Here is a 13,846-nt window from a genome sequence, read left to right as displayed (position 1 = left end):
CAATCATGGAGGACGAAATACGTTGCGTAACAGGGGGTCTGTAGCTTCATAAATCACCAGAGCCGAACGGCCTTACGCCCCAGTTTTACAAAACCTACTGTTCTGATCTGGTCCCTCACCTTATCCTTTTCTTTAATCACATAGCGACGGAACAAGCAGTTACACACTCAATGAGTGTGGCCCTGGTATCAGTAATACCTAAACCAGGAAAGAACCCTCAGCTCTGCAGTTCATATACACCAATAGCTCTCCTCAACTTGGATGCTAAGATATATTCGAAAACCCTGGCCACAGGATTGGATGATCTGATGCCAGACCTGATCCATCCGGATCAATCGGAATGTATCAAGGGCCAACAAACCCATGACGACATCAGGAGAGAGCTTCACTTGATTGAGAAGTTAACCAAGAAACAGATCCCGGCAGTCCTACTGGGGCTTGATGCAGAGAAAGCGTTTGATCTGGACCTTTATGTTTCACACCTTGAGAAGGTTTGGTTTCTGTAAAGCCTTTATTGCAATGGTCCGAGCCAACTATGTGAAACTCCAATCTAGGCTGGTGATCAGAGTACAATCTAAGCTTTAAAGTGGGTAGAGGGAGTAAACGGGGTGGCCCCTTTCACCGCTACTCTTTGCCTTGAGTATAGAACCCTTAGTAGTGAAAATAAGATCCACACCTGAGATCAAAGGCATATTATTTGGTAAGATAGAACACAAAATATCCCTATTCATTGACAATGTCTTACTCACCCTAATGACCACACAGAGTTCTATAGAAGCCCAACAGACAGAAATTAAGGCCTTTGAAACCCTTGCAGGCTTACGTATCAACCTTACAAAATCTTATCTGCTGAACCTAAACATACCCGAAGCAGAAATGAAAAGACTAATTGAGGAAACTCTTCAGGAAGCAAAGAAGGAGATCACTTATCTAGGAATAAAAATCACACCTAGCCTTTCAGCGCTATACTAGGCAAACTTTTCCCCCCTCCAACGACAACTAAGATCAGATCTTAAACGTTGGTCACCGATGTTTCTCTCCTGGTTTGGGAGATTACATGCACTCAAAATGTTGGTGCTGCTGAAGTTCCTATACTTGTTCCAATCGCTGCCTATAGAGGTTAATAGAGAATTTTTCTCAACCCTTTGTCTTCGATTCCTTTCGAAGGAGGGGAGGGTGCGCCTACTGCATAGACTAATAAGATGCCAAAGAGGGAGGTGGACTGGCATTGCCTAAGTTTCAGCTCTATTACCAGGCAGCTCAGCTGAGGGTTACTGCAGAGTGGCCTTTGCAGGAATCAGACAATCATTGGTTACATATGGACAGGGCGACAGTAGGGAGAGTTATATGAGATGACCTATGGAAACCGAAAGAACACAGCCCCACCAATGCATACCTAAGAAGCCCCACAAAGACTACTCTCAACACCTGCGACTGAGTAAATAGAGTGGTTGGGTGGACAACCTTTCCCTACCAACGCACTCCAATTCACTACAACCCAGCCTTCCCACTGGGATTGGAGCCTGGTACATTTGACGCCTAAAGGGAGGGAGGTTGTATCCCCCTGGCAGATCTGTTCCACAACTGGGACATTCTGACTTTCGAAAACTGTAGAAGGAATTTTAACTTGCCGGCTCCAGAGCTCTTCCATAATCTACAGCTGAAACATTGGGGGTTGACACCTGAAGTTCAAAAAGCAGCAACGAGGAGCTTAACTCCCATTGAGCAATTTGTAAAGGAAGCTGGTTCTTCTAGGGGCATCATCACGTTTTTATACAATCTCCTCCTCTTTACACAACACTCTACACAGCCGAGACACATAGCCTTTTGGGAAAATGCCCTGGGGACAGCCGTACCAGAAGGGAACTTGAGGAGACTGTGAAACGACATTGCTAAATGTAATCACTCCCTAGGTATGAGGGAGGCTCATTACAAGTTGTTATATGACTGGTATCTTAACCCGACAAAGCTGAATAAAATCTTTCCGGGGAAATCTGATTTCTGCTGGCTGGTTGTGGTATGCTGGGAGACCTTCTTCATTTATGGTGAGACCGCCCAACCATTTGGATATTCTGGGCAGAATTTTGGCACAGATTAAAGAGATTCTGGCTACCCGATTCCAGATACACCAGGGTGTATTCTACTGGGGCTTCGAGATGAGTCACTGAAATATCAAACTAAGAGTGATAAGGCCATAATGTGTTTTGCCTGGGAGCAGCCAAGTCAGTGATAGCTGCTGCGTGGAAAAAGACAGAGGTCCCCTCCCTCATACAGTGGCATATGCATCTATGGCAGGCTCTGACTATGGAAAGGATGGCAGATATATTTAGGAATTACTTCAATTTTTTAAAATTTGCATGGAGTCCTTTGGTGTTGTTCCACTCTAGAGGCCTTCCGCTCACAGCCTGTTCCCCGAGGACAAGAGCATTACACTTGTTCCAATTTCAGAGTAACAAATGCTCCGATTCAGAAGGACTGTTTCAAAATGTTCATATTGTAAGTCCAAAGTTCCTCCGTGATAATCAGCAATGATAAGACACTGCAGCATCGGCTAGATGTTTGAGTAGAGTAGGTTTATTTTATTTAGTTATCACTCTTTTCTATGTTTTTCCTTTTGTTTTGTTTCCTTTTTCTTCTAATTTAGTTAGTGTTGACTGTATGAGGAGAAAAAGGGAAGAGGGTTTATCAATGACACCAAGAAGTTCAAGCAAGTCCCGTTCCGAAGGGGCACTACTGATACGGCAACCTTTCTTACTCTATGCAGAACTGTACATTTCACTGGCAGTTTGTTGTATTTTGAAAGGTGGACATAAATCATTGGATAAGTCCAATTGTATGGTCTTATTCTGTTAAAAACACAATAAAATTATTTTGAAAAAAATGATATTTCCAAGGAAAAATACCCACATCACTCAATTATGCAATTGGCATTTCAATGTAAACAGGCAGATTATAATAACTGATTGATAATGTCAATTTTTTTTTTTTTATTTAAATATTGCCACCTATTTCTCAGCCTTAATGGTCTACACTATATTTCTTTCCTAAAAAAATATATGAATTATGAAAATATATTGCGAGACAATCATTTAGAACCTTAGATGAACAGTCTAGAACTGTGGATCATAATTTTTCAAGTTGCCTTTAATAACAGGTGCTTTACTACTCTGTTCAAGATATTTTGTATCACTTTTGATTAGCTAGTCAACTACACACTGACACAATTTACATGCAAGGGCACCCCAAAGTAAAAAATATATGACTGGAAATGACAATAATATGGCCTAATTTATTAGGTCTTACCAAAATTGGACTTTCATTGTCATGCGTCACATCCATAAACAGAGCATGTGCAATGCCTGGAACCAAAGGCCTGAGACAGGGCTGAACGAAAGATCCAACTGGTTCTCCTCCATAGCGATAAACCAATCGTCCCTCTTCATGGCTGTTGTAGGCGCTCATCGCCTCTGTGGAGCATGACACACAGAGTAAGAAAAAAATATTCACCAATAACAATTGCATATTTTTGCTAAATATATAGTCAACTAAGCATAAACAGCAAAATAATGTAAACACCTTTAAACCAATCATACCACCAAATCACATTATATTAAAGCTGCCACTACAAATACGATAGGGTAGAAATAAAATGTAAAGGTGTCGTTGTACTAAATACCTGATCACCAAATAATCTTTGGATCAAGATAAAGCAAGTACAAATATAGTTCTTTAAAAAATACTAATACTTATTATTCAACATTTGAGTCTTGACTTTCAACCAGTGGAATTTATCCGCAGACTGGACTAAGTTGCTCCTAACCATGGAATAACTCTAACCATGAAAACTGGTATATAATTGCCACAGAGTTTCATTGTGTCCCTCGTGATAGAACCTACTTGTGTTCCACCTCACCATTATATTTATGAAGAATCAACTTTGGATTCCTTTAGAAAAGAGCCTTCATTGGCTGTCTGTTTTTGATCATCAGTCCTCCACATCCTTATTATTACTGAATCTAATAATTTCATTTTAGAAATTCTATTTCTGATTTGTTATCTTTCTTACTTTGTTGCGATAGCTTTTCCTAGTGTCTTGGCATTTCTCCCTTTCTGCTATACCACTTCCATTCTGTATGTACCTTCCACTGGTTAACTGTAAGTTTAAGACAAAGTATATTACTTGGATTCAGCCAGCATCTGAAAACATTTCTACATAAGTAGGAAAAATAAAAAGACTTTCTCAGTTAACTTAAATGAACTAGTAGCAGAGATCCAGCATAGCCTAGCAGTCTCATTATCTATTAAGCTTTTAAACTAAATTCTATAGCCTCTATTCAGGAGTCTAACTCTTCCATTCTTGACTCTCAACCTTTTATCAACTTCTCATTTACCATCTATAGCTTCTCTCTCCAGCTCCCGTTTGTTTCCTAATGGCTGAATATTGCTTTTAACAGTTGTCAACCCTTTCAATTAACAGTCTTTCTTTTTCATTCACCACTTCCGATAGCTGCTTCTGCCAATGGCTCCACTACTTTACCCATTTTGTTGTTTTTTCATGGTTGTTATTTGGTGCAACTACAATGTTGGTCTTTTGTTGTTGCCTCCATGATCAACGCAGTTAAGACTTATTCACAGGAGGAGCTCCAATCAAGATTGGAAAAGATATTCCCCAAGATCCAAGTCACCGAAACAACTTTTGGGATTTATTTAATTATTTTTATAGTAATGCTCCTTAACTGTGAAAAGTAATAACAGATTTATTTTGTCTGCATTCAACAGCTCTGAATTGTTATGCAAGCCAATTTCTAAAATAAAGAGCACATTAGCCTGAGAGTTGTAAAAGAAGCATTCTAAGCTTCCTTCAAGCAGTTAGGGGAGGAGAACCAGGCAGAAGGTATTGGGACATCATCCTACTATTTCCATCTGCAGGTCAAAACTGAGATAACAAAACACGTTTGACCAATTAAGGGGGAGGGGGGTAAAGACAATATGATACCTTTCTAGTTATTTAAGTTTCACAACATGGCCGTACAGTGCTTATCATGATACAAACATGTTCCACACAGATTCAGGAATTACAGAGTAAGTAAGATTATTTGGAAGTCTACTTATGATACCAATACAGGTATAAAAAATTGAAGCTATACTGAATTCATTTAGATAGTTACTAGTAATCGTTTTAATCTTGCATGGAACAGACCATACTAGATCTACGTTTAACACCGTTAGCTTCAGTAAGGATAGCATGGGTTTCCGTCTTTTCAGGCACCTTAGTGTGGAAAACTAATATGACAACCCTGAGGGAAGCTCCACTTGCAGAGGAAATGGATAAAATGAGAGGTTGAAAAATTGAGTAATTAGTAGGTTTCGCAGAGGAAACTACTGCTCAAACCCACTATTTGTGCAGGTGATTTTGCCTGCAGAAGCAGAAAAGTATTTCTGAAAACCTTTTTTTGCAAACAAATTCTCCTGTGGAAATAGATATACTGGGGAAATCAACTCAGCAAGTTCATGAAGTTTTCTGGTTTCCCAAAACCTCACCAGCCAAATTATATATTTTTTCCACCTCTACTCGTTGGCCCCTGTGAGGAGACAATTCTAATCCATTAAAATGTTCTTTAAGGACGGTCTGGGACACAGTCATTCCTAAAATAGACCGGCAAGCCCAATTTTCATTTGCATCAACCCACTGCACTTGTCTAAAAAGAACTTTGTACACAGTACGAAATTTAAACTTTGATCACAATAGGTGCAGACACAAAAATGTTAGGTCTAATGAGAATTAAGATGGGTGTAGTAACACACAAATCCTAGTCTCAAAGAACGGGTGTGTATTGGATGCATTATTTCCAAATAATAAGGTGCACTAAAGAGATGCTCTACAAAATAATTTCAAACTAAGCATCTCAACTGTACAAACTTACATCAGAAAAAGACTTAGACTGCAACAATTAGTACATTGTCACTTTCTTTTCAAAAGCTGTTCAAACAAAGGCTAAGTTATCTCTTAAACCTAAGTAAACAGTATTGGAGGTTTAAGGATACACTGGAGCAGGAGGCACAATATAGAGAATTAAACGTCAGATGTCCTCATTTTCTCCATACAAGCATACAATGAACTGTGGAAAGCCAGCAGAGAAGTTAGTTCAGACTATTGTGCCTGAAATAATTTAAATAAAACCATAATCATTGAAAAGTAAAATTGTTATTGAGTCCCAGATTTGCAGGTGTACACCGTTTTCACTGGGAAAATGGGAGCGATACATACTGTACATCATGCAAGTTAAACTAACATTTCTGAAGTTGTGTTCTCTTTTACAGACATTTTCAAGGGTTTACAGAAATGGAGATATCCATTCATTTCAGAAAAAAGATGTTAGTATATTATTCTAAGAACTTACATATTCATTAAACTTCATTATGAATTTAAAATTGAGTGATCAATCACTTTTCATGCAGCAAACTACAGGTCAGGTTACATCCTCATGTACATATAGTTAGTGCTTTAATCATTTAGAATAAATTAAACACCACAGCACGCCTACCTCGAATTAGGGAGCTTATGCCCAGCCTAGTCACAAAGATATTGTCCAACTCCTCACTTCCAGTAAACAGCTCAGCCACTACATACAAATTTGTCCGCAATTTTCTAGCCGTATCCAGCATGTACTGCAGCAGGCACAGCCAAGTAAGTGAAAAACAGAGGAAGCAGGGGAGAGTAAAAGGGAAGGATGCAAAGCTAGGCATGAGTTGTGCAATAAAGGGAATTGCAATGCAAAAATAGAACAGCAAACATAAAGCAAAACAAAAAAAGCATGAAAATGCAGCCAAATGAAAACATATTAGGGTGAGATTTACAGCAGATACAGTGGTGAGAAAGGAAATGGTTGAGATAAATAAAGAGTTTGCATAGAACAGAGGGTACAAAAGAAAAAATACAAACATTCAGTTAGTTTCAAAGTACAAACAGTAAATAGCAAAACCATCACATTTCTACATAGTTTTAGGGTGCGTGATGTACCTCTAATCAGGCTGGTAATTCCCAGGCGGTTGACAAAGACATTGTCGATGTACTCACTGCCCGTGAAGAGTTCAGCTATCACATAAAGATTAGGTCTGACTGACCTGGCTGCAGCGAGCATCTCCTACAGATTGTAATAAATTTCTTAATGATTGGAAGAAAGCCCTCAAAAATTGCATACTGGAGGAATCAATAACATTGAAGCTTTAAATGTAATTATCAGGTTGATACATTTGTTGATGCATGCAGAAAAATCTATAGTTTCTGATAAAACAATAATAATTGCTATCTAAAGCTCTCATGTTATTGTGAAACAAAATTCTCTAATGTTGGAGTGGCTTATCTTGGTCAATCATAAGTGGATGTATTTATTTTTACCACCTAAAGAGGAGTAGATGTGCTACTGAGTAAGCACACTGTGTACAGATAAGATACATTAAACCGAAATTTAGACAAATTAATTTCAGAGCTGAGATTAACACAGACATTTACCAAGAAGCTTTCAGGCTTACACAAAATATAACAACGCATGACATGTGGATGGAAGACATTCATAATACAGAAAACCTCTAGATGAACTGAGAAATATATGCAAAATATCAAGAGGCTCCAGAGCAGCTTAACACGTGGTGCAGTTTTTTATACTATGTGCCTCTCTAAATTCAAATCTGTCAACAAGTCAAAAAGTAAACAGTTCTTTCAAGCGGCTCCTTTCATGCTTTACCTCCTTTGTCCTCGATTTCTTCTCTGCATAGTTCAGACAACCATTCATTTATGAATTGCTTTTTTTCAATACCATGTTGTCGGCAGATAACACTTACACTGTGACTATGTACTTGGACCTTCTTGACCAAAGAACTATTAAACAATTTGACTATGGTTGTTATATTTGAATTTAAGATACTCTTCTCTATTGACTGCTAGAATAATTTGCTTTGAAAACACCTTTGCTTAGGAGGACCTGCAGGTGTACATGTGGTTTCATTGCAGCGTAAGGAACTCCTATGGCAAATACATGTACCTCATTTGTTTAAACTTGATAATGTCAGAGTTCATCTATGTTGTTCATTCCTATATGATATGTCAGAAAGTTGGTGGATAAGAATATTCTGTTTTCTGGTAAAATTTAAGTCAATATGTTACACAAGCTTAGTAAAAGCACATCAATTGAAACTGCGTGATTAGGAATTGCTATTTTTAAGTAGCCTGTTTCAGCAGGTAACACTTACGCTAGGACTATTCAGTTGGGCTTTCCTGACTTTGTTGCCTTTAGGGCATGAAGAAACAAATTGATTATGGTTGCTTGATCTGATTTGGTTTATGCAGATGAGCTTTGTATGTTAGCAAAGGGGCAAACAATTGACTTCTAGAATCACATGTTTGAAATCACACAATTTTGTATTCTAACTATGGAAGGCATCTGTGGGCATACAGTTGTGCTTTTGTTACGACCTAGGATGATCACATGACAAAATACAGGCCAGCAAGTACATGTACCCATTTGTTTAGACTAAAAAAAGGTCAGACTTCATCTGTGCTTCGCATTCATCTATGATTCATCAGAAGATTAGTGGAAGGTAATATGTTTTCCAGTAAATATTAGAGGCATTATGTGTATATACTTTTCCTGGACACAAAATGTCCCAATTTCATATGCACTTTGTCTTTCAGGTTAGATAATAGAAATATCATCTAAAGTTGTAGGAAGGTGTGCACTTGAGATATTTTATCCTTTCGATGTTAATTCTATTCAAGCTCAATGTCAAAGGATAGGATAAATAGGATGGGAAATGCTACTTACCAGTATGCATCTGTTCTTGGCATGTAGAGCTGCAGATCCACACACTTAGCATAGATCGCCATCTGGTGATGGGCCCGGATGTTTGAACTTGTTTTTTGTCCTGGAAAAGTCTTTGGAAGTCACAGGACAGGTGACTCCTCATTTGGACTATAGTGCACATGGGCATCGGCTCCATCCTCGGATTGTTTTTCACCAGCAGGGAAATGATGGAGTTTTGTCAGAGACAGAAAGATGCCCTTGTATGCTGCATCTAAATAAAATAGTACTGGAATAGATAAAGGTAGCCGGGGAGGCGGGTGGGCGTGTGTGGATCTGCAGCTCTACATGCCAAGAACAGATGCATACTGGTACGTAGCATTTCCCGTTCGAGGCATTTGAGCTGCAGATCACACACTTAGCATAGATTGTATAGCAGTACCCATCCCTAGTGGCGACCACCAGTACCTGTTGCAGTAGTTTGAAATCGTGTTTTGAGTACAGCCTGGCCCACACTAGCTTGTTGTTTTGTGTGCACATCCACAGAATAGTGTTTTGTAAATGTGTGCGGTGTAGACCATGTAGCTGCTTTGCAGATGTCATCTAAGGAAATGTTCCATAAAAATGCCACTGAAGCCCCTATCTTTCGTGTAGAGTGGACTTTAGGAGAAACAGATAAAGTACGTTTTGCTTTGTGATAGCAAATTTGTATGCATTTAACAATCCATCGAGCTATCCCCGACTTTGATATGGGGTTGCCTTTGTGTGGTGGTGAGAATGACACAAAAAGTTGTTTGGTCTTACGAAAAGGTTGTGTCCTTTCAATGTAATAAAGCAATGCTCTTTTGACATCTAGGGTATGAAGAGCTCTTTCCGCGACTGTCTGTGGCTGCGAGAAGAACACTGGCAACTCTACAGACTGATTGAGGTGGAAAGGAATAATGACTTTAGAGAGGAATTTTGGATTGGTTCTGAGAACAACCTTATTGTGATGGATTTGTAGGAAAGGTCCTGAATAGTTAGCGTTTGCAGTTCACTAACTCTTCTAAGAGAAGTGATAGCTACTAGTGTTGCAGGGATTCTGCTTATGCACAGAACTATGCACAGTGTCACATTTGTTATCCGAGATTTAGCTCGGCGGTCCCAATGTATAGACAACCCAGAACAAGCGACTTAGATACTCTCAGGAGTGGTGGGAATCCGAAGTACCCGTTGGTAGCTATATATCAGTCCACAACAGAATAACAAAGACACGGTAAAAGTTTAAAGAGTTTATTTTATAAACCTCGCGTCCTAAGATGCAGTACTTTGGCTAACACAAGCAGACAAATGGTTAGGATCAGCACCATCAGCATTGTTACAATACCATAGAAAATGAAAGGAGCAATCATAATAATAATGACCGTGGAACACAACCACCCTCCTTTCTCTAGCAACTAATAAGGTATTATTAGACCAATAGAAGGTCTCTTAGGCTTGCATGGGGGACCCCATACCTTATAGATCAGCGTAGTGGAATCACATCACAGGATCAGCTAGGCTCTCCTGCAAAAGCTCTTCGTTTCGAATATAACAGAAAACATGCTGCCCTGTAATATTAAAGGGCTCGTCTTTCAGGTATTGGCAGCTGTATGTATGTTATGGCTAAGAAGTGGTACGATCAACCTGAACACAACAACCTGCCCCGTCTAGTGACCCAGACTCGTTCCTTACACGGTGTACAGACCAAGGTCACTACTCGCTGTTAAGGATGTTAAACAACAGACGGTTCTCATGTGAAGCAAAGTCGAGTCAGCAGTTCTCGAATGAATAACATGTAACAACAGTGTCGCGTGCAAAAGCAGCAGAAGCAGCAAGCTGGCTTTCTAACAGCCATCGAGGTTATGCTAACTTAGCGTTGTACATAGGGCGTGGTTAACCCACACTACACTAGCAAAGCAACTTCCCATGTTAGAAATTGGAGCTCACATTTATGCAGAGGTTCAAAGGGAAGACCCATTAGTCTTGTGAGAACGATGTTTAAATTCCACACAGGCGAGGGTGGTACCCTGTGGGGAATTATTCTTTTGAGGCCTTCCATAAAAGCTTTGATGGCAGGCACTCCTAAAAGTGATAGGTGTTGCCTATTTCGTAAATAGGCTGCTATGGCAGCGAGGTGCAGCCTAATAGATGTGTAGGCTAAATTGCACTTTTTGAGATGTAGTAGGTAACCTATGATGTGTTGGTAAGACACGTCTAGGGAATTGATGTTGTTGGTATGACAGTATATTACAAATCTCTTCCACTTGGCTGCATAGCAGGCTCTAGTGGTGGGGCGTCTAGCTTCTTTAATGACGTTCATGCATTCAGGGGGAAGGTTAAGGTAACCAAATTCTAAGACCTCAGGAGCCAGATCGCAAGGTTGAGCTGAGCTGGATCCGGGTGTCTGATCTCTCCACGGTTCTGGGTTAGGAGGCGTGGGGAGAGGTGTAGTTTTTGGTGCGGAACTACAGAGAGTTCCAGTAATGTGGTGTACCACGGTTGTCTGGCCCAAGTTGGAGCAACTAGGATGAGAGTCAGTGCATGTTGCTGTAGTTTGCGCACCACCATTGGAATGAGTGGGAGAGGTGGAAAGGCGTATGCAAATCTGCCTGTCCAATTGATCCATATCGCATTGCCTTTGGACAATGGGTGTGGATACCTGGCGGCGAAGCTTAGGCATTTGGCGTTTTCGTGCGTGGCGAAGAGGTCTATCTCTGGTTGCCCCCACATTTGAAAGAGTGGCTGAAGAACTTGTGGATGAAGTTCCCACTCGTGAATCTGTTGCGTTTGACGGCTTAACAGATCGGCTATGGTGTTTTGGACTCCTGGGACGTGTTGAGCTAGAAGAAAGATGTTCTGGGGTATAGCCCATCTCCATATGCTCTGTGCCAATTGAGAGAGCTACAGAGAGTGTGTCCCCTTGTTTCTAGGAGCTCCAGGTGGTTGATGTGGAGCAACCTTTGTTGAGGAGTCCACCTGCCTTGCATGGTGTGATGTAATAGGTGCGCTCCCCAGCCAGAGAGCGATGCGTCCGCTGTCATGACTATCTGTGGAACTGGCTCTAGGAACGGTCGCCCTTTGGAAAGGTTCTTGGTGTTCCACCATTGCAGAGATCGATGAGTGCGACCATCTACCAACACCAGATCTGTTAGCTGACCTTGAGCCTGGTTCCATTGGAGTGCTAAGCACTCCTGGAGAGGACGCATGTGGAGTCTTTCATGAGGTACTACAAGTATGCAAGAGGCCATCATCCCTATTAGCTGCATGAACACTCGTGCTGGGAGAGAGTGTTGAGGCTGACATTTGATTATGAGAGCTTGCATGTTTGCTATCCTGCCTGTGTTGGAACAGGCTAATGCTTTCGAGGTGTCTATTGTGGCACTGAGGTATTGTTGTATGTGGGACGGTTGTAGATGAGACTTTGCATAGTTTGTGAATCCCAAGTTGTGGAGTAGTTGGATAGTGGTGTGAGTGTGATGTACACACTGATTGTATGAGCTGGCTTATATGAGCCAGTCGTCCATATATGGGAAGACGTGAATGTGTTGTCTTCTTAAGTGGGCTGCCACTACCGCTAGGCACTTGGTGAATACCCATGGTGCTGTTGTGACTCCGAAAGGAAGTACTTTGAATTTTTAGCGTTGGCCGTCCACTACAAACCTTAGATATTTCCTGTGAGCTGTGTGAATGGGAATATGGAAATAGGCGTCCTTGAGATCTAGAGTAGCAAGGAGGTCACCTTGTGAAAGAAGAGGAAGGACCTGCTGGACTGTAACCATGTGAAAGTGGTGTGATTGTATGTACAGGTTTAGAGGTCTGAGGCCTAGAATAGGCCTGAGAGATCCGCCCTTCTTTGGTATAAGAAAATACAGGGAGTAAACTCCTGTTTTTTGTTGTTGCATAGGAACTGGTTCTATTGCACCCTTTTGTAGGAGGGAGATCACCTCCTGCTTTAGCAGAGCTAAGTGTTCTGAGGACATTGGGCGTTGTTTGGGTGGTATGTGTGGGGGGGTAGAAGTAAGTTCCAGACAGTAACCTGATTGAACTATTTGTCGCACCCACTGTTGTAGTCTTCCCCCAACCAGAGTGGAATGGTCTGGGGGAAGCAGAGTGAAGTCATTGGGTAGAGGCAGAGCGGGTGTTGTTGGTCTTGCCTCTGCCTTGGTTATTGTTGCCTCTGTAGCCTCATCTCTGGTAACCTCTGGCAAACGTAGACTGGGCAGGAGCCTTGTAAGAGGTGGAGGGGTTGTCCTTGTAAGGTGAGTGACGAAAGGAACGTCTGGGAGCTTGCAACTGCAAGGCTCTCATTGATTTAGCTGTGTCCGTATCCTTTTTCATTTTTTCAAGGGTTGAATCTACATTTGGGCCAAATAGGTGCTCCTGATCAAATGGCTGGTTGAGGATGGAACTTTGAACTTCAGATTTAAAACCCGAGATGCGTAGCCAGGCATGCCTACGCGAAAAGACACTTGTGTTTACTGCTCTGGAGGCGGTGTCTGCCACGTCGAGAGCGCAACGGATGGAGGTGTTGGTGATAAGCTTACCCTCCTGTATGAGTTCATTGGCCCTGTTTTTGTATTTATCTGGGAGGTGCTGCATTATGGACTCTAGTTCATCATAATGTGCCCTATCATACCTGGCTAACAGCGCCTGAGTGTTGGCGATGCGCCATATGTTACCCGCCTATGAGGCTGTTCTTTTGCCAGAGGCGTCCAGGAGTTTAGACTCCTTGTCGGGTGGTGGAGCGTCACATGATGTCTGAGAATTGGCCCTTTTCCTAGCATTGGAAACTACCAGGGAGTCTAGGGGGACTGGTCCTTTAAGGTAAGCTGGGTCATCAGGGGCAGCTTTATATTTTTTCTCGATCCTGGGGTTAATAACTCGAGCCCTAACAGGATCTTTAAAGACTTCAGGTGCATGCTTAATAACCCCTTTAAGCATAGGTAGTATTGAGGTGGATCTTTGAGTGGTGTCAAATGTATCCATCAGGAAATCCTGCTCTATGGGGTCTGTATGCAAGGGAACCA

General features: G+C 41.3%; 1 protein-coding gene across 5 annotated transcripts in view; it reads right to left on the bottom strand.

The window, feature by feature from the left end:
• AGL (amylo-alpha-1,6-glucosidase and 4-alpha-glucanotransferase) overlaps nt 1–13,846 on the bottom strand; it is a 453,547-nt gene that overhangs the window by 266,713 nt on the left and 172,988 nt on the right. For 3 of the 5 annotated variants that reach the window (XM_085601874.1, XM_085601871.1, XM_085601872.1), the window contains exons 13-14: nt 6,546–6,669; nt 3,304–3,467 (exon numbers count right to left, since the gene is read on the bottom strand). In XM_085601874.1, the coding sequence (XP_085458000.1) occupies nt 3,304–3,467; nt 6,546–6,669 (288 nt within the window). Of the gene's footprint in view, nt 1–3,303; nt 3,468–6,545; nt 6,670–7,021; nt 7,146–13,846 lie in introns of all 5 variants that reach the window. The other 2 variants (XM_085601873.1, XM_085601875.1) reach the window with 1 other exon arrangement.

The sequence above is a fragment of the Triturus cristatus genome, chromosome 4_2 (assembly GCF_964204655.1).
Source record: "Triturus cristatus chromosome 4_2, aTriCri1.1, whole genome shotgun sequence".
In the NCBI taxonomy this organism is placed as follows: Eukaryota; Metazoa; Chordata; class Amphibia; order Caudata; family Salamandridae; genus Triturus; species Triturus cristatus.
This window is presented reverse-complemented; position numbering and strand designations above follow the sequence as displayed.